Source organism: Odontomachus brunneus, unplaced genomic scaffold, assembly GCF_010583005.1.
Source record: "Odontomachus brunneus isolate Ranch 3 - 2012 unplaced genomic scaffold, Obru_v1 Obru_scaffold_004, whole genome shotgun sequence".
Taxonomy (NCBI): domain Eukaryota; kingdom Metazoa; phylum Arthropoda; class Insecta; order Hymenoptera; family Formicidae; genus Odontomachus; species Odontomachus brunneus.
The window spans coordinates 1,054,393-1,081,734 of record NW_022639454.1 but is presented as its reverse complement, the minus strand read 5'-3'; the positions used below and the strand labels follow the sequence as shown (position 1 = coordinate 1,081,734).

The following is a 27,342-nucleotide window of genomic DNA, read 5'->3' as shown; positions in this document are numbered from 1 at the left end:
ATATATATATATATATATATATATATATATATATATATATATATCCGAAAGATATAGCCATAACTTGAGATATACGGTTAAAGTATTTAAATATATATTTGGACGACCCATATTTTTCTCAGTGTCTGTACTCATTAACATCTTATTTTTCTCTATCGTTATTTGTTATTTGCAATTGATATGATTCAATGTCAATTAACATCAAATAGAGAAAATTTGTTTTCAGATCATTCTCTTTGATTAAAAATTCACGTACATATATTAATACTAAATTAAACAAGAATTATACGAAGCGTACGTATCAAATACATGTATCATTGACTGAAATTTAAACGCATCAATGTCGATTAATATGCTAATTATGTCTAGATAAATCTATTTCTCTCAAGTTTCATGACCGTAGCTTTTCCAAATTTCTCGTAGACTATATCTATATATGTAGACTAGACTCTAGCCCTTGCTACTAGAGTAAATCTATATTTCTTTAGTCCTATTTTGTCCTACGCTCTAATAATAATTCAGTTCCTCAATAACGATCATTTTTAATCTTACTAACGATTAGAATTTATAGCCTTACTCCTTTAAAGACCAAGATTCTTAAATACACAGCTTTTAAATAAAATAATGAAATGTTTTCACATCGCCACAATAAAATCATTGCCTTTTTCTTGTTTTATAACTTTTACAGTCGCAGAATCTAAAACACAGTCTTTCGAAACAAGCGTGTGTATACTTCTTTTCTGCAATATAAAGTCACGATACAAAACTTTCTTGAGACGTAAAAACGTCTGCGTCTACGAGGTATAATTTGACTTAACAAATAGTAAAAATAAATTAGCGCGATATCAATTATCTTATTACTGGCATAAGTACGTACGGCCATTGTATCTCGTTAGCGATTAATACTACAAAACGATAAAATATACTCCTTATTACCAAAATTAGTCTACCTACAAAACTATTTATATAATTAATTACATATAGCCTCGAATTAACGATAATTAGGCAAAACTGAAATTCCTAATATTTCTATATATCGTCAAAAGAGAATAAAATATATTTGGCCATGTAAATTTCATGAAGAGAGTATGTGACAGATGTCTATGTATGCATTATGTTAGAGAAACGATGCAGCCTACTGTACGGGAAAGGCACGATGCAGACAAATTGCCAAAACTGTATGTTAGTTATTGAATTATAAAAATATATACCCTGTTCAGTGGATAAGAAAAAATATTAAAACTTATGTTCACATATAAAGCTGTCGTATTGTAAATTTAACTTCGTTAGTACCAATGTGCAATCAAAATTACAATTGGTACATTCTCAAAATAATTCTGAAGTGACGTTTTTTCTAGAAGATTTCGTCATTTGTAAAAGAAACGATTTCCTGAAATTTTATCGTCTTAGGACAAACAGTACTGATAGCGTTCTATGTTACGATATGTTAAAACATTTTAGATTTAAATAACAATATTAGCGGTACACATATTGTGTAGTTCAAAAATAAAAAAAATATTCTATTTATCTAGCATATTTGACGTCGGCTTGTAATATGGATATATGCATTATGAGGGCACTATACGCTCGTCTTTGACACCTAGACATCGTATAATGTTTGTCAATGCTGAACAGAAAGAATTACGTAAAGTCCAATTTTTCCCGAACAAATTTTCTATTTGATTGTGATGAATTTCGCAAAAAAATTCCTAAGAAGCTAACTGCAATATTCCGTATCAATTCACCGTTTTCCGTAACGAAATCCAAAAAATGTATAAAAATTATTACAACAATATGATCGTTAAATGTAGTTGCAAAGAAGTATAGAAATTGTTTGTGTATGTGAAAGACATATGAGAGAGTTATTCATTTCAAATTTTTTTCACCAACAAGCGAATAGGAAATCTCTCTCTACTTCTTGATGTTTCCGTCGTGCTACTCTGTGTCGCTTGAGAATGTAACAGCATCTTACACAATTTGTCAACCTCCTCGTCGCTCGAGCTAAATCTATATAAATGCCTTTCGCTAGAAGAACTCTGAGAGTCATCACAGTTCTCAATATCAAACCTTAATCGCGACTCCATGTGAACGGGACTGGATGCTCGGGTGGTGGGTGCGGTTCTGCTACGAGGTCCAACATTTCTCAAGGGAATCTTGCTAAGGCCTTGATTGTGGTTCACATCCAGCGTTGAGAAATACCCTCTTATGGTCCGTCGAGCTGTCGTGTAATCTTCCAGACTGTGGCGCTTCACGCTCTGCTTCATCTCTTTAGAATCGGGAAGCTTCAGATTCGTGAAATTCGTGGAATGACGCTTGGTTCGATCCAACGTGCACTTGGAATTGGTGATCTTCAATTTGTCCTTCTCGAGTATCAGAGAACTGCGTTTCAACTTCTCGTCGATGGACCTCTCTTGATTAGCGTCGAAACCGAATCTTGTTCTTCCGTGCGGGGCGGAATATCTTTTGGTTCTCGCGTCGATTTTCGACAATTGCTGATCACTCAGATTTTCCTTCGCTATATTACGCTGCAGACCATCCTCGTAATCTATTGACGTCGGTGTGTTCCTCAACGGATCACTTTCACTCGTTCTGCGCTTCATGCAGTCTTCATACTCGACAGACGAGTGTCTTTTGAACTTGCCTTTGTCAAAGTTCACACCGCTCCGTTGCCGAATCATGATGTTCGATCGTCTCCGTCCAGAGATAAAATCTTGCAAATGCGGTATCTTGGATGTGCTTTGAGATGAGGAGAATTGTGCGGGTATCCTGATACCAGTGTCCACCAAGAATTCGTCGTCGGACTGCATCATAGGTATCTCCGGCATGGAGCTGAAAGCCCAACAAGAATTGTAATGCGCTGCGTTAGTTAGTGCTCGCAGAGCGGCAAAGTTCGGCGCCCTGTCTTTGCCACTAATATTAGAAGGAAATTCATGCGAATAATCCCGTGTTAATGAGAAATTTTGTTGCAGCTCTTGTTTATTTTCTCTCATGAGTGAAAGGAGGACAGATTTGGCGATGGCGGGAGAGTTAGATTCGTTCGCTTGCATTGACTGTTTCCAAAGCTTTGTTTGATCGTCGATGTCATCGATATCATGATAACATCGGCATTGGGAAGCGTCACTTTTGTATTCTTGCTCGCATGCATCCGGCATTGTCAGGAGGGCTTGGAATACTGCCAACTTAGAGCAGCTACATTGTGGTTTTTGCGTGATGTAATCATTAGACGATTCTCCATTCTCAAATTTAAGATACGATGTATTAGTATTTGAGTTGAAATGTGCTACTCTTTCCCAAGAATGTGTTAGTTGAGTTCTGTTAGATAGAAAGCGAACATAAATCAGAGTTTTGCTGGAGTTAATAAAAAGAGGTAAGATCCCTTTTCGATTTGCTAATGCTTGCTTACCTTGTTTTCAAACTGTCGACTGTCTGTCGCGAAGATGTTGCTCCATCTGCAAGATATTATTACATCAGTTAAGACAATTAAGAGAGAAATATGTTTACTTATTTATTAATATATTTTATTTCTTCTTTACGTATTTAAATAACATTACTTAAAATTCATCTAAAAACTCGTTCTCCACAATCGTTAACATAAATTAAAGTTAGTACTTTGAGGAATAATTGGCTTGCAACGGGTGACAGAGGAGATTTACTTGAACATGGATTTCCGCTTGTCAAATTCTGTGTTATCATTAAATTATATATATATATATATATATATATATATATATATATATATTGCTTACATTTCATTGATAATTTTATTTCACATGATGCCTCATTAATCTCTGTTGAATGCTCACCTTTGGATTGCGATCTGAAACATGAAATGCATTAATTCAATACATGTAATAATATAACTATAAATGAACTTGCAAACAGGTAATATTCTACTATTCTTTATAAATTGTTATATACAGTTGAAATTGCACTTACATTCCTCTTGTTACACTTTCAGTACCAGTTTTTATCCAGCCACCTGAAGGAATAATATTGTTCAAATTTTTAATAAATGTTTTATTTCAAAATTTTTATTGTTTTTAGGAATTCAAAAATATTAGTAAATTATAATACACTGTAATATAATACCTTTTTTAACTATTGTTCCAGTTGTTGGTTTCCCTGTACCAATGCCTGACAATTTCTTTTCTTCTTCCAATCTTTTAGCATCTTCTAAATCTTGTTTAGTAAGTTTTGTTGTGAACTATATGAAAAGGAAGAGAATGGCCTTTATCCTGAATTTTTTTTATTGATAAAAATGTATTTAAATATGACTCGTAAGTCTGTGGCTTATAAGCATATAAGGTACTTTTATTAAGAAAGTCCAAAATAACTAATGTATTATATATACACACATGTATAAATAGACTTACAGTTTGGCCTTCATATTTGACATCCATTTCCTCTAGTTTCTGCGTGACGTTTTTTAAGATAAATAACACATCTCTATCTTTTTCATTGTTATTCAAGTGCCTGACAACCGATTCTAACGACGTCAGCAATTTCTTATCAGTTGGTATCCACAACTGATTTTTTAGTTGTGGAAGGAAAGATACCACTTTCATTCTTATGTTAGCTACTGGATCCTCAGCCAGAGTTAATAAAACATTGAAAAAATGTTCCTTAAAATAAGAGGAGGAAAATATTTCCAGTGCTTCGACCATCATGCGAACAAACATCATTCTCACATAGCAATCAGGATTATTGGCTAAATCTGTGAAGATTCTACTACGCAGTTCAGCTCTCTGTATTGGCTTTGTATTGTATCGTAGAAGAAAAAGAAACAGTACTCCCGCAGCAAGACGTACCGGTATAGGTCTCTGAAATTTTCGGATTGACGATTCGTATAAATATTTTATAATTACCAGGAGCTTTAAACACACGAAGTATTATATAGACTTACCGCGTGTAAAATTCTGGAGAAAGCCATTGGCACAAAATATGAGTATATAAAATCACTGGGAAAACATTTGGGTAAAATCTCGAGTTGCGCATGCATTAAAGATGCCAGTCTCCAGTTGTGCGTACCCGAAACTTCAGCCTCACATTTTAATAAAGCTTTACCTATTTCCAAAAGAGTAGAATCCTATAACGGATAATACAAGACCTTGAAAATCATTATTTCATACCGGAAGTTGCATAATAAAATTTATTTACCATTTTATCTGTTCCAATAGTTTGACTTTCGACTAAGTATTCCAGCGTTAATCCTATGTGAGGAATTAAACCTTGAAGTACTTCTTCAGAATCTTTCAATAATTTTATTAAATTCCCTTTTAACCGTGCACTTTTCGGCCCTAAAATTTTCACCACCTAAAAATTATCGCTTTATTATATATACAATGTTATAAGCTTATAAAGTATAATATATACTTGTACTCTTACTTCGTGAAGTCCACAGGCAACGGTCCTACGAACCATATAGTAATGATCATTTGTTAATAAATTAAACGTCGAAAGTAATGAATCTACGTCTTCTGATGAATTCGATACAAAGATAAACATCGCAGGCAAATTAAATGCACAGTGTCTTCTACATTCCACATATCTCTCATCTTCCATAGGATTACTGCTCATCTAAAAATTTACAATATTATAAGATTTATCAAGGTTAAAATATAACATATCGTATTTTTGAAATCAGTTTATACAACCAAAATAAATTAAATGAGCAAGTTAATATTTAAATACTCACAAATGTAAAGTGTGACTTCTCTTTCTTTGATGATGGTATTCCCATTTGTGCAAGTTGCTGATAGTATTTCAAGAACCATGTCTTCTCTGATATTGACAAGCACTCTAAAATCATATTTAATAATATATATTATCAATTTTATCTGAATATTGTTATTTAGACACGTATTGCCAAAAGAAACGCAAGAATAATTTCTTACTTTCTAGGCCAAGTACAAGTTTTCCGAACTCCTGAGCTATCATACATATCACATTATCTTCCGATTTACTTGCACTTTCACATAGCTTTTTAACAAGTGGTGCTATTATAGTTTTTATTGTATCTGTAAATAAATCGGGAAGTATTAGCTTTTTATTATTTCTTATGCCAATATACTGTTCTCTAGGAAACTCACCTTCCTGAAGTTGAGGTAGTAAATACACTATTGTCTGTACAGAGGCATATCTTACATTGCTTTCTTCATCGCTTGCTAATTCTACAAGAGATGGTAGTAAAGCGGGTTTTACAGACTCAGCACCGAGGCTCTCCGCGACGAAACGTAGCTGCAAGCAAATACTAGCTCGTACTTCACTACTAACATCCTGACAAAGGGAGTGCACTGTTGGTAGAACTTCTTTCTGTATCCTAATAACAATTTTAACAATGGCACATTTATTTACCAAATAAAACAAACAATAAGTTATGAATTTATTATAATTTCTAGTTAATACTTTTTTATGTCACAATAACATATTAATGTGCAAAATGGATTATCATGTATAAATAAGTTAAAACACTTGTATAATCACATATATATTAAGATATTTGGACGTTACTTGGTATAAAATAATTTTAAATATGTTATTTCTCTTTTATTTATAGAGAGAAAAAGAGAGAGGAATTTTATCTCATTCTGCCTCTTTTGCTAAGATTATAAAAACTAAATACACACAAATACACTCACATAGTAGAATCAAATCGTGTGCAAATTTTCCCTAATAATCTGCTGCATGTTATCCTGGAGTAGATAGGTTGTGACAGTTGTCCTTTACTTATAGTCAATGGAAGAATCTGTATAACAATATTTTCATTATTATTCATCCAAGAGTATTATTATATTATATTTACATAACTATATAATATTTCAAACATTTATTTATAACATGAATGATATAAATTTGAGTAATACAATATGAGGTACTAATTTATTATTAATTTATTTGAATAATACAATATAAGATATTAATTTCTGGCCTTGCACATTTACTAACCTGTGCTCTTATGATTTCTACCGGCAGTAACTCTATCACATCCAGTAAGGTCTCCAACCATGCGTGACAGACAACTTGAAGAAAAAATGAGAGTTAAAATGACACATAAGCAACACAGAAAGATATTTCCTTCTTAATTATGGACAAATATTACAACTGATAATTAAATATATTCACCTGGGTCACGACTTTCCAGAGAATTTAATATACTTTGAAGGAATGTTTGACTGAAAACATTATGGCTGACAAGCTTCTGCTCTAAAATTGTTTTGAATGTGGATGATGCTGCTATGTGAAATTCGGTTGATGCAGTAGCCAAAGACTGCTGCATCTTAGGTACCACTCGAGACATACATGATTGCGTATCAGTAGCTAAAAGACTTGGTAGACTTTGTATAACACTAAGCTTTTGAATTTCATCCCCCTTCCTGAAAAAGTTCATTTTCAATGTTGTATTTTCTTTTACATTGTTGAGATAAATTGTAGAAATACATTTTGGCATCGACAGTAGAAAGATATAGATGAGTGAGTGGGAAAATATAGCAATCATAGAGAACTTGCTTATAACAAGTCCTCGATGAAGGATCTGACAATTATTATTCAAGAAGCTTATAAAATACGTATTTATAACTTTCTATAATCAGTCAGCTTAAAAATATGCATATCAGTTACAGAACGGTTGGTTAACCTAAATTTCGAGTTTCACAAACTTCCTACAGTCTTGACATCGCTTGCGCACCACTCTCGTCACGAGAGGAATATCATTCCGTCTTTAAAGGACTATAATTAGCGCGCTTAAGGACAAGAACAGTGTGCTCCTTGAACGACATGTTATTTTTAGGAAGACACAGAAGAAATGAGGGGTCGGAAGGCTGAGAAAATTCGACCCTATCGAGAGGGACGAGTCGACTCGATGCAAAGTTTATACTTCACATTTTTATACCACGCATGCAACTACTTACGAATCGAGAACGATCTCGTATGGGACTTCATCTCCCTCGTGCAGCATTTTCAAGGCGCATCTTATTCATCGATGTTGCAGTAAACACGGAGGGATTGCTAATCGATCGGTGAGCCCCTACGCGAATGGCACTCACGTACGCGCGCTCATGACGCGTTTTTCGCGCGGGAGAGAATGGCAACACAACACCGCGAGAACGCACTCGAACGCACTGAATGACAACTGAAGCAGGTTCCGATTTCCACGCTATCGATTCTGTCCGACTCGACGTCGAGACGCACGAACGCATCCGACCCGTGCCGAACTGTCACGAGCGCGGCCCACATATTGGGTGGTGAAAAGGTGTGTGACGCACCGCGTGCCCGGCGCGGCGCGCATTACGCGTCGAGGGCGCTGCGTTGCGTAACGCAAATGCGACATAGGAATGATTTAGCGCTCGCGTCATCCTGGTAATTCGATGCGCTGGCGGGCAAACACGCGACGGAGATTGGACGCACGATTCGACTTTACAAATGTTTTCGGAAAAACGTAATGGATAATATGGCCGAATTAACATTACGACATATTAACAGTCGCGCACATTGCAGTATTCAAGAATTATCGAATCGAGCGTTGGACGAGAACTCGAGAATTTGCATGAATTCGATTCATCTCAATTTGTGATAAAAGAAAAAGTACAGAATAATTTATGAAATCTAAATAGTACTCATACTACAGTACTTGTAAAAATTCTAAATGAAGGTCTCGTTTGCTTCTCGTAGGATTTACGGAGAGTTAATGATCGACATGTAAGTCGCCAGTTGTCGTATAATCATCAGAGAATATCTGCTACTTTGAAATTGTATACAGATTTAATTAATGCAGCGTCGACCTTGATTCGGTAATCGAAGGCAAATTACGTATTTCCGATCAAGGTTTAACAAGTCGACTCCTCGACGTAATGTATACAGACTTGTTCTCGCGCGTATATAAGCAAGAGAATAAAATTTTATGAAAAATTCAGTTTTGCACATATAGTTTATATCGATCATATAAATTTTCAAACGATCAGAAGGATAGATCTTTTCGAAGCAACGAAGGAAGGATCTTTTATATATATAGAAACAAAAATTAACAAGAGATTCATAATTTTGTAATCGTATTAGAAGATAACAAATATATTATTTATACTTACGAGAGAATATGAAGCGCCCTATCTATAGGTTTTCTTTCTAAGCCAGCATCCAAGGAGTGTTTTCGTAACTGCTCTTCATTCTGGGATAATAATACCTCAATGAAGTCTCGCCGAAGCATGAAATGAAACTACGCAAATGCTTGTCGAGGTTAATAGACGAAAAATTACTTCTCGAGTACTGACAGTAACAGAAATGGTTTTTAACCAGATTCATACTATAAATGGAAGTGAATGTTGAAAGTATCAGTAAATATTACGTACTCTTATATCAGGTAATGGTTTATCTAACTGAAGACTCGCAAATTCTTCGAGATCCATTTTCGTTTATAATTTTATGTAACCTTATTACTGTCATTCTTGTTGAGAACAAATGATGCATTCACATTAAACATTTGGTGCGCGAACTCTTGAACTGGTTAGTACACGTGATATTACCAAAATTTAAAAATTACAAATCAATCAGATTCAGAAAAACTTATTGACTACTATGATACCAGATAAATGTATTAAACATAATTTATTTATTTATTCCAACAATCAATAAATAACGTTAAAATTAAGATGAGAAAATCATGCCGAGAGATAAATTAAAAAGGTAGGTTACATGTTGCGTTAATTTGACAGTAATTTATTGATTGTTAGAGTAAAAAAAAGGGTTTGGACTGTTATACAGATGTGCTCGATTAACTGTGTTACTTTATGAATATATTTTTTTATTTTAATATTTTGCAAGAATTTTTATTATGTATTTTTACCACTTCCGACGTCATCAATCTAGAATTCCGTAGTAAGGAACTAGGAGTCTTAAAAATGGCAAAGCAACTATTTGTATTCAATTTTATTATCCAAACATTCTTCTTTAGAAAAAATATAAAAATATATCTATATATGTATATAATTCATATATAATTTATATATCTCTGTACATTTATATAATCTATATTTAATTTGCGTTTAATATAAACACATATAATGAATTTCAAATAGTTTTCTATAAATATTTTTACTTAGAGGCTACAATTTGTACTGACCTACTTTAATTACTAAATTACTAAGTTTGATGATATGAAGTTTCTAAAAGTGAATCAGCATGTCAACTATGTTGTTCTGATGTATTATCCCTACTTTCACTTTTTAAAAACAATAATATTCAAGTACAATTTCTTGAAACTTTTCTGATAAAGACTAGAACAAGTCAAATAGTAGAAAAAACTTATCGATAACTTGAACAACTTTATTCAACATCACGTTTTAAATACGTAGGTAATGAATCAGCAGCATATTCTCAATGCTTTCTATAAGTTTATTGTAATAAAATGTTATTTATTGCATAAACATATTATAAACAATATTTTATATACATGTTTGTTCTTTATAAATATAGTATTTAATATTAGAGTAGTGTGCATAATATTGTATGTATCACAAAACTAACCTTTATTATTGCTCTTCCTAGTCTATACTAACCCCATGTACAAAGAAAAAACTTATTTCATCAATTATAAAATATTTGAAAAAAGATATAACTAAGTATAGAGGATATCTCAGGAAAAAGAATAATAAGTTTATGATGTAAGAAAAAATTGTAGAAAGAAAAGTTGCTGCTGAGAATAGACATGAATTGAAGACAGATAATAATAGAGAGCAGAAAGAAACTAGTACAACAATAAGATTCGATTGTACCAAATTCTTGGTAAGTTCTCTCTCTACCTGACAATTAAATCATACTTTTTTTTCTTCAAATTGAACATCTTAAGGCCAGGATACTCATCCCAGAATTCTGGATTAATAACATCAGAACAAGAAAACTAATGTTCAAAATTCTTGTATGTTATTCCTAAATAAAAAGATATTTATGAAATAACACTTCTGATCGCTAAAGGCTAGTTCTTCTTGGATGTTCACAGTTGTAAAGTTCATTCTATAATGGTAGTAAGTAATAAAAAGGAGGAAATAAAAAATTAACCAATTACAATCGAATATGAGAAGAGTAGTCAAATATGATTGGTCAATTTCTTATGGAGGATTGACACTACGATGTTTGATGTATGACATCCGATATCCAATAAAAAATAACTTTCTAATGGAGATTTGAATTCTCTATTAGGAAGCTGTTCTTCTATTGAACGCCGAACGCAATGTGAATCCTCCATTACTCTTAAGCTAGCGCAGCACACATTTTCTGCGTTTAGCAGAGAAAGCTGTTTTACAACTGTTGCAAAATTCGTGAATCTGATTGGAATATACTCTTAATTTGGGTTGAATCCAAGAGTATGTACCAATCAGATTCACAAATTTTACAACAGTTGTAAAGCAACTTTCTCTGCTGAACACAGCCATTGCTTGTTTTTGTGTTGGAACCCGATTCTTGACAGTGTGCGAATGAGATATGCATGCGAAAATCTACAGTATACGTAACGTGAACTATACATTTTCGTATTCATATCTCATTCGCATTCCATCAAGAATCAAACCCCTGGGGTACTATTCCGTTCCCGCGTACCGACAGTTGTCAAATCGGTAGGTGTCGTTGCGCAGATTTTTTTATACCGTGGAAAACTGCGCAACGACGCCTACCGATCCGACAACTGTCGGAACCACGGTAACGGAATAGCAGCCCTTGTTTGCTTGTTGGACAGAAATACTCTGTTCTGATTGGTACATTTCTGAAAATGGGTGGAAATGCACTAATCAAAAAAACTATTTCCAGTGTTCATCATGGACTAAAGCCAGCAACACGCGATGATTGTTTTCGTGCTGGATTGCTTACTGGATGGAAATACTCTATTCTGATTGGTCCGTCTTTAGAAATGTACCAATCAGAATAGAGTATTTCCATTCAGCAAGCAATTTAGCATGAAAACAAGCATCGTGTGCTGCTGATTTTAGTCATGTTTAGTGTGCGAACTAGAGATGCCCGATTCTTAGGCCGGTATTCATAGTCCAATCTAATATTTAAGATCATTTTAAGTACTGTCTTAAGATGTCATAAACCAATCACAGAGCATCTTAAGACATTACTTAAGACGATCTTGAAATAAAATTCGACTATGAATACCGCCCTACATCGATTCAATTCTTTCCCTAACAAATTTAGGGAAAAAGAGTTGTTCGTGCTGCTTGCATGTTTCATATTTTTCGCTTTTAAAAAGAGATGGACACCTAATCAGACGCTTGGAAGAAACAATCGAGTTAGTTAACTTGCTTCTTCCAAACATTCCAATATACTTTTGTCTGGTTTTAAATACGAAAAATGCGAAGAATGCAAACAACACAAATAAGCCTATTTTTGGGGAAAGAATTGAATCGATTCAGAATCGGGCATCTCTAATATTTAGATTATCTAATAGAAGGTTACTATTTAGTACGCGTATCAAGTGCACGATGTAAACCAAACCATTATGGGCAGATCAACTTTCTCACTCTATTTTAAACTGCCAACTTTCCAACTGCTTCACTTTGCTGACATAATGGGCGCGTTCACAGACACAACAGGGCTGCGTTCAGATTCCACACCTGGGTGTATACTAGAAGTGCTATAGTATATGTAACATATACTATAGTGTTTCTAGTAATAGAGTGCACTCGGATGAAGAATCTGAACGCACCTCAGTTGTACAACTGTTGAGTGATTCGTAAACGTAATTGGTCTAAATATAGGGAACCAACAGAATAAACCAATAAACATCGAGTGCTCACTGAACGCTTTTATCTGCTGAACGCACCCAATGCTTGGTCTATATATATACGTCATTGTGCGAGCCCCATTAGTCCTGATCCACAATAGGGTGCGTTCAAATTCCCTACCCGGGTGCACTCTGTTACTAGAAACAGTATAGTATATGTCACATATACTATAGCACTTCTTGTATTAGAGTGCACCCGGGTAAGGAATCTGAACGCAGCCATAGGTGTAATAAGCTTTGAGCCTTAAGAAATTAACCAATTTGAGGAGAATAATCGATTGGTCAATTTCTTAAGGCTTAAAGCTTACTACACTTATGGCTCCTGCACACAGGACGCGGTATTGCTTGCCACGCGGTGGAAATTCGCGCGATAGCCAATCAATATGCTGCTTTCCGTAATAACCTTTTAACTCTTACAAAACAACATATTGATTGGCTGTCGCGCAGACTTCCGCCGCGCGGCAAGCATTACCGCGTCCGGTGTGCAGGAGCCATTAGGCTGCGTTCGGAAACGTCACTCGAGTACTCTCCCTCTCTTTTTATCTTGTATTTTGCTCACTCCAACGGCTATCGTCTAGTAGTGTGCACTCAGTGTGTGTTTTCGAACGCAGCCCTATTGTGGCTCGGGACATATTTTACGTAATATACATATATTACGTATAATGTAAAAAACCCTAGAATTTGTCAAATGTCCCAACTAGAGATGTCCGATTTTGAATCGATTCGATTCTTTCCCCAAAAATAGGCCCTTATTCGTGTTGTTTGCACTCTTCGTACTTTTCGTATTTAAAACTAGACAGAAGTATATTGGAATGTTTGGAAGAAGCAAAAGCGAGACAACCAATTCGATTGTTTCTTTCAAGCGTCTGATTAGGTGTCCATCTCTTTTTAAAAGCGAAAAGTTTGAAACATGCAAGCAGCACGAACAATCCTTTTTCTCTAAATTTGTTAGGGAAAGAATCGAATCGATTAAGAATCGGGCATCTCTAGTCCCAACCCTGCTCAACCTTGCTTAACTTTTGCATCCGCGCGAACAATACGCTTATGGGGCGTGTGTATGGACATAAACTTACACACAGAGGCAGAAGCTTCGGGCTCTCCCCGCAAGAAATCTCCAAAGTCAACTCAGGATTTGTCTACACTAGAGATGCCCGATTCTGAATCGATTCGATTCTTTCCCCAAAAATAGGCTTATTCGTGTTGTTTGTACTCTTCGCATTTTTCGTATTTAAAAATAGACAGAAGTATATTGGAATGTTTCGAAGAAACAAAAACGAGACAACCAACTCGATTGTTTCTTCTAAGCGTCTGATTAGGTGTCCATCTTTTTTTAAAAACGAAAAGTATGAAATATGCAAGCAGCACGAACAATCCTTTTTCCCTAAATTTGTTAGGGAAAGAATCAAATCGATTAAGAATCGGGCATCTCTAGTCTACACTCCTGTAAACTCTTACTACACCTATTGTAGATCGGGAATTACAAATAACGACATTGTAGACCAGGCCTAAAGACAAACTTCACGCTGCCTATGCTAGCAAATAAATATAACTAAATATTTATGTTATCGGCGAAGAAGAAATATTTGGATGGCAGCGTTTATCGCATTCTTAAGGACTTCTCAGGTTTCTCTTTCTGCTGAGCCATGAGATCATTCACACTTGCTCGACTCGCCTGGTTTTTTGTTCGTTCATCTGACTGCAAACGAACGACAAACGTACGATATCCGACAGTCTTCTTAGTTGAATACGTCGTTGAACACGTGTCCATCTTGCATGCAGATATATGAAACGGACAACCGGCTATCCAAGTAAGTTTAATAATAATAATGGTTAATAGTACATTGATTTGTGAAAAATATTATAAACACTGATTTCGTGGGAAATGTTAAATTATGCTTGCAATTGTTTGTATTTAATAGTATCCGTCTCCGACGCTGTATAAATTTGTCTTTAGTAATATTTACTACTGGTACTGTAAACGTGTTGACATCGTAATACGCTGACATAAACATTCTTTTTTTCACAAGTGTATTGTTGATCTATTGAATAGAGAGTACGGAACGTAGCTGTGTGTGTAAATATTGCAGTAGCTGACTATTCACGCAGTATCATACATAACCTAATTTTTACTGAAATTGGATATTGACTAAAAAGGACACTCAGACAGCACAATCTATTAAAAGATGTCTTAAAGACGCCTAAAAGATGTCCTTATTTTTTTTGGATGTCTTTTGGAGATATTTAAGATATCTTAGCAGTTTGTACTGTCTGTTTAGCAATGTGCTGAATGAACATAAATATTCTCGTGGAATGTCGAAAGCATGGGTGACTAGTCACCAAACAAAAAAAAGAACTTGGATATTATTTATAGCTAATATAGAAATAACAAAATATGAAAAAAAACTACAATTATCATCAATATTGCACGCGTTATCGTGCAGTCAAGTGCTTTTATGATTTTATTTTATGATCTGTTGTCTTCTGTAAAGTAATTTTTCCATGGATGCCGCCATGTGTCTATTGCGAATGCCTCGCTTGATGAGTCGCAACAATAAAAGTAGAAAGTGAAAAATAATCTGTATTATATAAACACAAAAACATTTTGAAAGTTTACTACTACGTATATCGGAACAGATTTGTAGTGCTGCCGATATTATCAGTGAATACCGAAATCAGTGAAATATATACTACTTGTAGCTCTATTCTGTAACTTGTTATTGGAATTAACGATAGTGGGTGCTTTCCAATTGCTTAACACATCTTGATACACGCGTACACAAAACCAGTTTATTGGTCACATATTGGGTGTTTCCGAAATACCCAGAGTTGGGTCGAGTTGAGTTAGTTCCACTATAGTATATGTAACGGATACTATAGTGGAACTAACTCAACCCAATCCAAACCTGGACATTTCGAAGCACCCTATATCTAAAATATTTTGTAAGATAATATGCAACCAATAAACTGGTTTTGTGCAACACAATGTACGCAACTGGAAAGCACCCAGTTTCGTTACCGTTGCGCAGCTTTTGTATACCGTAGAAAAGCTGCGCAACGATAACGAGTTACAGAATCCCAGCACTGGGTCTTTATTTTTAAAATAATTGCGTATACGTAAGTTTTACTGCGAATCATATCAACCATAAAATAGCTGTGCAATGAAAATTATACGCAAAAATTTCAGGAATATGGGCCCTGAAACGCGCGCTATTTCTTGAATGTGCGGGATGAAAGAGCATGTTTGTAGGTCTCGAACAGCGCTATCTTTAGGCGTTTTTTCGTTTCGTGACCACGGTAGCGTTTGGTTGGTTAGTTTGGTCACGAAACGAAAAAACGCCTTTTGTCTGGTACAGTCTGAACCGAAAGCTAAGTCGATTGATTTCTAAACATAAGCTAAATCTCCGAATTAGGAACCATCTTTGCTTTGTTTTTCTTAATAATAAGTCGATAAGTGAATACTTATAAATAATAAATGAGAAAAAATATATATATGAAAAAAAATATATTTTTTTTTATATCTTAAACTTTCGTTCATAAGCTTAAGCCATTCAATGGTTACTGTTTTTCATATTATCTCTAACTTTTAATTTGGATTTTATCAATTCTCTTCACTCTCGACTATACCATAAACCAGACAAGAATAAGGGCTGATTGTTCCAACCTTTTGATAAGTTACCTTATAGGTAAATCATGTGTTTATCTCTATCCAATTTGAAGAAAAAAACGAAGACAGACTTATGATTTAACTGTCAGGTAGCTTACTAAAAAATTGGAACAATCGCCCCTAAGAGAGGAAAGAAGAAACTTCTCTTTCATCCTATACGCCTCAAGAGGCAGCGCGCGTTCTAAGTAGTATATATTTCAGTGACCGAAACGTATTTTCCAACAAGGAACAATGGGCTGATTGTTCTCTTGTTAACTGGTTAATTATTCTAGTAGAATTGACCAGTCGCATTCCTCGTTAGAATTAACAGATTTGATTGGTCAAATCCGTTGGAACAACCAGACGGTTAAGTTAATCAAAATTGATATAAACGAACATTAATCGAAGGTCGAAGCACGGTGTTTTATACACCAAACTTTTAAAAAAGAAGAAAAAACGAATATTAGTCGACTAATTTCAAGCAAGATATACTCGGCACTGTATATATTTCGAGGCGTCAAATCGATATGATTAATGAATTCATTTTTTAAACCATTTGTAGTTCTGAACGAACTATTAAATGGCCCTCATTGCACATGGCCAAGCATAGGGGTATGTGATTGATAATTTGTATTAGACATCCAATTACATATGCGCATTCAAGCCCTTTAAAATCGAGGGCTATCTATTACTACATGGACGTGGGTCTGATACTACAACCGTTCATTGAACGCTTAGTGATCTCTTGTATCCGATTGGCATATTTCTTTAGATCTAGAGATGTACACCAATCACATGTAAGAGTTCACTGAGCGTTCAGTAAAGGGACGTCTACATTGGAAGTAAGTAGGAAGTAAGAGTAAGAAATTGACCAACCATAGTCGAATGTGAGAAGAATAATCAACTATGATTGGTCAATTTCTTATTCTTATTTCCTACTTCTTATTGCTTACTTCCAATGTAGACGTCCCTTAAGGCTGGCGTCCCATAGAACGGAAATTCTCATCGGAACGGAACGCGCATACCAATTGCAACCATTCTATTCGCGAAAAAAATAACAGGCGTAACAGGTGGTCTGTTCTTTTCAGCTGCACTGCTGAATTGATGCAATAAGTTAGAGTAAGAAAAAATATACTTGTCTCACTTTAATTTATTGCACCAGTTTAGCAGTGCAACTGAAAAGAACAGTGCTGGTATTCCGTGGAGCGTCCTGATTGACCACGGTACGATTGGACACAGCCAACCGATGAAAAGAATTATCTAGTGAATTATTAGGTCGAACCAATCATTACAATCTGTGTCCAATCGTATCGTGGTCAATCGGGTCCCACCCGTATTCCGTTACCGTGGTTCGACAGTTGTCGGATCGGTAAGCAGTATAAAAAAACTGCACAACAACGCCTACTGATTCAACAAATGTCGGTACGGGCCGTGGCACACAGAAAAACTTAAGCAGTAAAGGTGCCAATACATGGGAGCGTTTCAGCGTCGAGCGTTAAAGCGTTAGACAATCAACGTATCAGGTTCTAGAAGTATACTTGTAGTTCTTGCGGAAAGTGGCACGTTGATTTGCTACCGCTTTAACGCTCGATGTTCCCATGTAAAGGTACTTGTAAAGGTACTTAATGGTTCTTGCACACAGGACGCGGTAATGTTTGCCGCGCGGCGGAAGTTCGCGCAACAGCCAATCAATATGCTGCTTTCCGTAATAACCTTCTAGCTCTTACGGAAAAACAACATATTGATTGGCTGTCGCGTAGACTTCTGTCACGCGGCAAACATTACCGCGTCCTGTGTGCAGAAGCCATAAGACGTAAGCAGTAGAGATGCCTGATTTTTAATCAATTTGATTCTTTCTCTAACAAATTTAGGGAAAAAGGGTTGTTCGTGCTGCTTGCATGTTTTATACTTTTCGTTTTTAAAAAGAGATGGACGCCTAATTAGACACTTGGAAGAAACAATCGAGTTAGTTAGCTTTTGCTTCTTCCAAACATTCCAATATACTTTTGTCTGGTTTTAAATACGAAAAGTGCAAACAACACGAATAAGCCTATTTTTGGAGAAAGGATCGAATCGATTCAGAATCGGACATCTCTAGTAAGCAGTAAACAAATTGACCAGTCACAGTCGTTGATTCTTGGACCGTAAGAAGAATGACTGTGATTGGTCAATTTGTTTACTACTTACGTTTTACTACTTAAGGCTGATATTTCACGTGTCGTACAAGCTTTTTGGATACGTTCATTGGTTGACGAACAGAAAACCTAGAAATATTCGCCAACCAATAAACGTATCCGAAAAGCTTGTCGTGCGACATTTGAAATAGCACCCTAAGTTTTTCTATGTGCCATCAGCTTACGCGGGAACGGAATAGTAAAGACCATCACACACAAAATTCCGTAAGAACTTAAAACGTAAGCGTAAAGAAATCGACCAATCCCAATCGAGTATTCGGCTCTTCGTAATAATGGAGGGGTTACGAAGAGCCGAATACTCGATTGAGATTGGTCGATTTCCTTACGCTTACGATTTAAGTTTTTACGAAATTTTGTGTATGATGGCCTTCACCTAGACCATGTGATTGGTGCGCGCATTACGTTCCGATGAGAATTTCCGTTCCATGGGACGTCAGCCTAAAGGGACGTCTACATTGGAAGTAAATAGCAAGAAGTAGGAAGTAAGAGTAAGAAATTGACCAACCACAGTCGAATGTGAGAAGAATAATCAACTATGATTGGTCAATTTCTTATTCTTCTTACTGCTTACTTCCAATGTAGACGTTCCTTTAAGCGGTTATAATATTGAATGCACTATAGCGATGCATTTTAAAAGTTGCAGACTTGAGAATTCGATCGTATGAGTGTAGAAAGTAGATGTGACCAGTTGTAGATTTCATCTACGAAAATAATTAATTTAATCTTCAACACAAACATACAAGGTAATTTTATACAATTTTTATTTTTGCCGATTTTTACAATTGTCGGTTTGGTATATACCCAGACAGCACAATCTTTTAAAGACGTATCAAAGACATCCTGAAGGTTTCTAAATATTCACATACCTCCAGAATATCCCGGAGACGTTTCGAAGACTTCTAAATGTTTATATAAGTTTCCAGGACATTCCTTGAAGAAGATCTTGTACTGTCTGAGTATCGTTGCGCAAATATTTTAAAATGTAATTATATATACATGCCGGTTATAACGGTAATATTATAATGGTACATACCGAATCGATAGTTGTCGGTAAACTTGTACTGATAATATCACTGATAGGATGTTTCTTTTATTACAAACACAGTAAAAGTTACGTTTTATTTACAAAATTATTTAAGTTATCTCTTTAACTGTAATATTTCTTTAACTCTATATGTATGTGTAGTAATATTAGGGAAATAGATAATTACTCTACATGTAGAAACTTGTAACAGTATTGAACATGTAGGAATTGTTAATTTCCAATTTCTGATTTGGTATTAAAAAAAAATTCTTTTAGATGTCTCAACAAGGTAGAGATGACTATGATCCTTCTCAACCATCGACTAGTAGTGGGCATCGTAGAAGTAGAACACATAGTTCGTTCTCTGGTAGGACACCTTATTTAAGACCTGAAGAATCAGTAAGTTTATGAGATCTTTTGATATTAATTATTCTTGATAAAATATGGGATAATCTCTAATATTCTTTTATTCTCCTGGATCCTTCATTTTATATACATAAAATATTAACCAGTTCTGTTGCTTTTTACTTTCTTTTTTTTAATTTATTGTCTTATCAGTTTTTTTCTATTTCCTCTCAATATTTTTCTACTATTTAATATCCTCATCTCTATTCAGTGTTTCAACTTTTGTTTTTCTAATATTTTTATGTTATGAACTTCATTGTCTTTTCTTCCCTGGGATAACTTATATAATATCTTTTTTTTTTTCTTTTGTCTAATTAATAAAATAAATTTCTTTGTAAACAGAGAGTATATTCATCATCCAGAGGAATCGTAAAGGTTAGTATTGCATGCAATATTCAAAATATTATATTGTTTTAGTATTAAATACTGCATTTATACAAGATATTTATGCAATATCTATATTTATATAATATTTCGGAATTTTATGTGATGGTTTGTAAAGTAAAATAGTGGGGGAATTTTTTTATTCAGTTTCACCTAATCTATCTAGGTTGCTGCATACATATTTTTACAATTTATTGTATATATACATTAACATAATGTTTTTATGTTTTCCTTTTTTATACAGAGTGTAGATACTATGTATAAAAAAAGAAAACAAAAAATATTATGTTAATGTATATATGCAATAAATAACATTTTATTACAATAGAACATTAGAGAGAGCCAAGAGTATGCTACTAGTTCAAGTTCTTTATCTACATATTCAGAACAACATGCTGCTGAACAGATGGAAGGCCGATTTACAGGCAAATATTCTAATTATTTAATCTTTTCTATATTGCAGAGAACTTTTAAGAAATTATATTTATATATAATTATTTTTTAAAAAGGTGGAGGTGGGGACAGTAGCTCAGGACAACGTCGTCAACGTCCACCTTTAGAAACTATTTTTGTCACTAGACCAAATACTTTAGTAACTAAGAAAGGTCAGTACAAATTATAACTCTTAAGTAAAAGTATTATACTTACTAGAAACGAAATTCGGGATTCGTAATATGTGTTTATCATATTAAGTACAGATTATTTACAAATATTAGACAGATAATATTTCTATACCTTCTAAAAAAGAATGAATGATAAAATTAAGCACAATTGTTTTTTTGTGATTTTTAATTATTTTTATCTATTTCTAGGAACATCAGGAGAACAAATAATATTGCAAACAAATCACTTCAAGTTGATCACTGTACCTGACTGGTGTCTTTATAAGTATCGTGTAGATTTTGTACCAGAAGAAGAAAGTATTGTAGTGCGTAAAGCTTTGTTGAGACTTCATAAAGAGAAAATTGGAATGTATATTTTCGATGGAACTGTTCTGTATACGCCTGTTCGTTTACCAGAGGTAAGATCATTATAACCTATTTACTAATGTTTTATAAAAGTAAACATAGTTTTATGTCTAGACACCCTTTTTAATGAATATATACGAATTTCAGAAATTTGAATTTGTTTCAACTAAAAAACAAGATGATGTACCTGTCCAGATTGCCATACGTTTAGTTGGAGACATGTCGCGAAACGATCCACATTATATTCAAGTTTTTAATATAATAATGAGGAAATGCTTGGAACATTTAGATTTGAAATTAGTGGGCCGTAATTATTACGATGCATATAATAAAGTTAGTAGAAATTTGCTTAAATATGATTGTTGTTTATTGTATGTTTAGAGATTAATCATTTTTGTAATAATCACTTGACTATATAGGAAAATTTACATGATTATAAACTGGATTTGTGGCCAGGCTATCTTACATCTATTCGTCAATATGAACACAATATTTTATTGAGTTGCGAAATGACGCATAAAATAATACGACAGCAAACATTGTTGGACATATTAACAGATTGCTATAGACGTAGCAGTCATAACGTTAAGGTAAGATTAATATTTATTCTCGTTTATATTTTTTTTTACATTATACATTATATACATTATTATACATTATATCTAATAAAAAATATGCAATTATAGAATGAGTTCTTTAAAAGTGTTGTTGGAATTATGGTGCTTACGGATTATAATAGTCGTACCTACCGCATCGAAGATGTTGATTTTGATGCAAGTCCTTCCTCGACATTTAAAAAAAAAAATGGAGAAGTTATATCTTATCGTGATTATTACTTAACGAAATATCATATTCGAATAACAGAGATGACGCAACCGATGTTAGTGACAAGAATAAAACCAAAGGAACGAAATGCAGGCGAGGGACAACTAGTTTATCTAGTTCCTGAATTGTGTCGTGCTACAGGTACGTTATGTCAATATTTTTAAGTACACCGATTTTGTAATGGGTGTGTAAATTTTTCTACTTAGGTAATGTGTGTGACTTTTTTTTATCTTGTAGGCTTAACCGATAGCATGAGAGAGAATTTCCATTTGATGAAAGCATTATCTATGTTTACTCGTGTTAATCCTGAAGAACGGATAAGAAAATTAAAAACTTTCAATGAAAGACTTCGTAAAGAACCGAAAGTCATAGAAGAACTTCAAAATTGGAAAATGACGTTAGATCCAAATTTAGTCGAACTCAAGGGTCGTGTATTAGTTAACGAAAGACTTGTGTTTAGTAGAAATACAATTATTGATACTATGAGAGGAGATTGGTCGAGAAACATGCAAAGAGCACCTTTATTGCGTTGCAAGGAATTGAAAAATTGGATGGTAATAGGTTGCGATCGAGAAAGACATGGTATAGAGGTATAAAATAATTTTTGTTTAAATTTATCAAATTTAAGATATATGATGCGTTAGGATAAAAAATATGTTAATGTCTTTCGATGTATATTAATGATATTTAATTTTTCAGCAATTTATTAACAAATTAATTCAAGTGTCTCGAGCAATAGCATTTCCTGTTCAATATCCGCGAATACAATGGATACGTGATGATAAATCGAGCACGTATACTGAAAATCTTGAATATATTCTCAGCAAATTTACTCCTGATTTAATTTTCTGTGTAGTGACTAATAATCGATCTGATCGGTACATCGCTATTAAGAGAAAATGTTGCATAGATAGACCTGTACCGTCGCAAGTCTTTTTGCAAAAAAATTTACACTCCAGAACTGTTATGAGTATTGCTACCAAAGTGGCAATACAGATGAACTGTAAATTAGGTGGAGCCGCTTGGACTATGGAAAACCCACTGAGAGGATTGATGACTATTGGTTTTGATATATGTCATGATGTATCTACTAAGGGTAGAAAGTTTTGTAAGTATATTTGAATATTAATTTTATATATATATTTAACGAGCATGGTTCTGTTGTGTAGTTTCTAATAATTATTTGATATCTACATATTCTTTTTATAACATGCATATTCCAAATATTGATACGAATGTTTATTGTTGTTAATGTTTATGCGTGTATATACCGTTTGTGTGCGTATACTATTTATTTTATTATTAATGATTATGAGGTCTTATATGTATGTAGAAATTAATTCTTAATTACAGTGGCTATGGTAGCAACTGTTGATCAATCACTGACACAGTACTACAGTTCTATCATTCCGTTCAATAACAAGGAAGAACTTGCAGAACATGTTTGCACAGGTATAACCATGGCTGTGCAAATGTATCGTGTGAATAATAAAGCCCTACCAATGTATCTTTTAATTTATCGCGATGGTGTTAGCGAAGGGGAAGTACCTGAAGTTTACGAAAACGAAGTAGGAAACTTGAAAAAAAAACTAGAGGAGCTATATTATGGTCCAAATTTTAAGATGATCTTTATTATTGTCTCAAAAAGAATTAATACAAAATTGTTCCATAGAAGGAACAATCCACCAGTGGGTACTATCGTTGACGATGTCGTAACTAGTCCGTTCAAATATGATTTTCTTCTTGTATCACAACAAGTTAGACAGGGTACAATCTCACCAACTTCGTACAGTATAATTTACGATAATGCCGGTTTAGATACAGAAACAATACAAAGAGTGACTTTTAAATTAACTCATTTGTATTACAATTGCTCAAATACTGTGCGCGTACCAGCGACTTGCCATTATGCGCAGAAATTATCTTTTTTAGTAGGAAGATTTCTCCATCGACCTCCACATACACAGTTGGGAAATCAATTGTTCTTTTTGTGACTTTTTATTATCAAATACTTAATAATTTTTTAGATGATGCTAACAGTTATAAGTTGTATAGTTTAGGCCAATCGCTGTTTATACCAATCGAATGATAATGAATGATGATATACGTTTGTCCTTGTTTTTTTGAAAATAAATGAACATATTGTTTATTATTAACACTCGGTTGGTGCAATACAAGTTTAGAAGTTAAGAAAGCCATGTTATTTTTCTTTTCTTTAATTTTTTAGTTGCAGATATAAGTCATAAAATAAGAAAAATTCGGACTATTCATTATATACCAAATATATGTATTATTTAGATTTTATTAATATAATAGAGTAATATTTTATCACTGAGGTTATAAGACTGAAGCTTATTTCTAAAAGTTTAAATGTTTTGTAGATAATGCCAGAGTAGGCATTTAAGCTCTTAGTGTTTCATCGCGAAACTCTCGATTGATGACTTCAGAAGGGAGAAAATACACGATAAAAAATTCTTGCAAAATACATTGAAATTAAAAGATATATCCATAAAATGGTAGCTTGCGATCGATCAAGCAGATGTGTAAGATAGTCCGAACGCTTTCCTTTTGCGCTAACAATAAAAAAATTACCGTATTAAGATTAATACAGGAAGATGCAACCTATCTTTTCATCTTTCTTCATAATTTTGTCACGTTAATTTTACAGTTATTGATTGTTAGAACAAAAGGAAAGTGTTCAGACAAAGTTCAGACTATTTCACACATCTACTCGAACGATTGCAGATGTCATTTTGTGAGTATCTTTTTATTTATGCGTATTTTGCAAGAACTTTTAGCGTGTATTTTCTCGCCTTTGCTGTAAAAATCAAGATAACTGTTAAGAGCAGCGGCGAGAATACAGGAATCTCAATATACAAGTATAACCATAAGCGTTAGTTTTTTTTATTTTAGAAAGAATTTCGGTTTCAATAATACCCAGAATATAGATATCTTTCAGACAAATAAGATTTGCATATTTTTATATGCTGTGTGTGTGTGCGTGCGTGCGTGTGTGTGTGTGTATGTGTGTGATTATTAAGTCTGCGCGGGTTTATTATATGTTTATGTTGCATGAAAATTAAACAATTTACACACGTAAAACTTACAGGTATAGAAATACTTGTATATTATATTTATCCGATTTGATTAATTGAAGGACTCGATACATATGTTATTTAATTTTGGTTCGTAGAACATATTAGCTACATATCCTGAATTCCAAATACAAAATGATTTATATTTTTACGTTTGAGGTATATTTAAGTTCTTTTATTAATGACTCAAGAATTTGTGTTTATTTCAACATATACTTGCTATACGATTGTACGCAAACAACTCTACGAAAGAGTAGAAGCATGTCCTAGACCACTATCTGTGTTTATATTTATTGAATGTTATAAACTTAATAAAAAGTAAAATTTATAAAAAAATTTTCAACATTAACGTAACTTAATGAAATATTATGAATGAAGCATTGTTCTTTTGGGGTTGAAAAAACATATTTGTATAATGTATACACATATATTTCAAATATCATTAATACAATATCGATATATCATCATGAGATAAAAATCAGGAAGAAAATATCAGTAAATTTATTATTTTCTTGTTTAATTAAAGAAATTTTTAATTAAAAAACTTACTAACTATAGTATGGACATATACTATTACAGTGTTCTATTGTAATTGACACACCGCTACGGTACTAGGACATATATTTTGTTTATTATTACTATGTTAAGTCCACTTCAAACATAACGTTGTTTTTACGTATTAGAATTTATTGCGTAATTTAGCTAACAGAGTCCTAAATTTGTGGTATTTCTTGGATGCTCTTCAAGTTACACCAAAAATTATAGCACAAGATGGTTACATTTTTAGTTTCAAAAATAAAATATAAAATAAAAATACGTACCAAATATTCTCTATATATATTTGTTAGTCAGTCTGATTATATATATTTTATATATTTTCTACGAGCATTTAAGTACTTAATTACTTATAAGAATCCGAGTGATGTTATATATATAAGATTGGCATATTAAAAAATAAAAATTATATTTTTCTAATTTTAAGAATTACACATATTGTGTGTAAGTTTACAAAATATGTATGTATCTTGTGTCTATACATGATTTTTCATATTCAGCGAAAAATCGTGTGTAGGAGATAATGCGTATAATAATAAAATTGATGATACAACATGATACAATATTATAATATTTATATTTCCTTCAACACATCACCTTGATTTTGGGTTTGTTACCCTCACTTTGGTCGGTTTTGTTTCTCTTTGAGTCAACCACGCAGCCGTACGTTTCATCGTTAGTTTGTAGTGATAGCCCACAATTTGTTGCTTGTAATGATTCATTGAAGAAAAAATTCGTCCTCGTTGGTCATGTTGACCAAATTTTGGAAAGTTTGAACTCGCTACTTTTTGTTACTCATGCATTAGCGAGAAAAGAACGATTTCACGCATACCTTTAAATTGTCTGTTTAAATTGTCACGGATAATCATGTGAATCGAACCTTCACTGATCTTTAGTTTCTCAGCTAATATTCGACATGTGCAAGAGAGATACACGTAAGAAAGGAGCGAACTCGTTCGACGTTTGCGTCGGTGATATTTGTGGAGGACGCCCTTAGTCATCTTCTAATGATTCTAACTACTTTGACAGAAACGCTTATGCTACTCAACACACGTGGATGTGATAGTCTTCACCACATACTTTTTCATATCCAGCGAAAAATCACGTGATAATTTAGAAAATAATGCATATAGTAACAAAAATTGATAATGCAATATGACACATTATTATAATATCCACGTTTCCTTAAATGATTTGTGAAAGTAGAACGTAGTAGTGTGTAGAATAAATCGTCTAGAAATCAATATTTTGCATATTATATACACACACGCATATATATATACACAGGGTAATCCAGAGTAGCCGGAGGAGCCGGCACGTACGTATTCCTCATAAAAAAGTGAATCGAAAATGTCAATAGCAAAACATTGTGATGTTATTAGTTTTTAAATAGTGAGTCTTTGAAACTGTCCAATCACGGGGCGTGAAGTTCGCGCCGTCAGGTATGATACCAAACGGCCGGCCGAACACATATTATACCTG

The 27,342-nt window shown here is 33.7% G+C and overlaps 2 protein-coding genes across 8 annotated transcripts; one reads left to right on the top strand and one right to left on the bottom strand.

Annotated features, from left to right (window-relative positions):
* Positions 1 to 1,502: 1,502 nt before the first annotated feature.
* LOC116846466 (serine/threonine-protein phosphatase 4 regulatory subunit 4-like) lies at positions 1,503 to 8,252 on the bottom strand. 4 transcript variants are annotated; one of them, XM_032820305.1, is made up of 16 exons: positions 7,908 to 8,252; positions 7,123 to 7,373; positions 6,946 to 7,019; positions 6,639 to 6,745; positions 6,090 to 6,319; positions 5,895 to 6,017; positions 5,696 to 5,799; positions 5,386 to 5,577; positions 5,158 to 5,313; positions 4,904 to 5,086; positions 4,374 to 4,820; positions 4,090 to 4,204; positions 3,937 to 3,979; positions 3,747 to 3,817; positions 3,404 to 3,449; positions 1,503 to 3,312 (listed from the first exon to the last, which is right to left on the bottom strand). In XM_032820305.1, the coding sequence occupies exons 1-16, from the start codon at positions 7,952 to 7,954 to the stop codon at positions 1,872 to 1,874; spliced, it is 3,630 nt and encodes a 1,209-aa protein (XP_032676196.1). In that variant the 5' UTR covers positions 7,955 to 8,252; the 3' UTR covers positions 1,503 to 1,871. The 4 variants fall into 4 exon arrangements, with proteins under 4 accessions (XP_032676196.1, XP_032676204.1, XP_032676214.1 ...); XM_032820313.1 differs by having other exon boundaries at positions 3,804 to 3,817; XM_032820323.1 differs by having other exon boundaries at positions 1,503 to 2,829; positions 7,908 to 8,250.
* A 6,050-nt stretch (positions 8,253 to 14,302) lies between these two features.
* Positions 14,303 to 26,418, top strand: LOC116846310 (piwi-like protein Siwi). Of its 4 annotated transcripts, none has more exons than XM_032819983.1 (13): positions 14,304 to 14,574; positions 19,248 to 19,347; positions 19,905 to 20,027; positions 20,376 to 20,408; positions 20,746 to 20,842; positions 20,927 to 21,022; positions 21,230 to 21,438; positions 21,533 to 21,718; positions 21,805 to 21,975; positions 22,072 to 22,351; positions 22,448 to 22,800; positions 22,910 to 23,318; positions 23,564 to 26,418. In XM_032819983.1, exons 3-13 carry the CDS (start codon positions 19,905 to 19,907, stop codon positions 24,202 to 24,204), a joined length of 2,598 nt encoding a protein of 865 aa, XP_032675874.1. In that variant the 5' UTR covers positions 14,304 to 14,574; positions 19,248 to 19,347; the 3' UTR covers positions 24,205 to 26,418. The 4 variants fall into 4 exon arrangements, with proteins under 4 accessions (XP_032675892.1, XP_032675874.1, XP_032675866.1 ...); XM_032819975.1 differs by having other exon boundaries at positions 19,242 to 19,347; XM_032820001.1 differs by lacking the exon at positions 19,248 to 19,347 and having other exon boundaries at positions 14,303 to 14,574.
* The last annotated feature ends 924 nt before the right edge of the window (positions 26,419 to 27,342 follow it).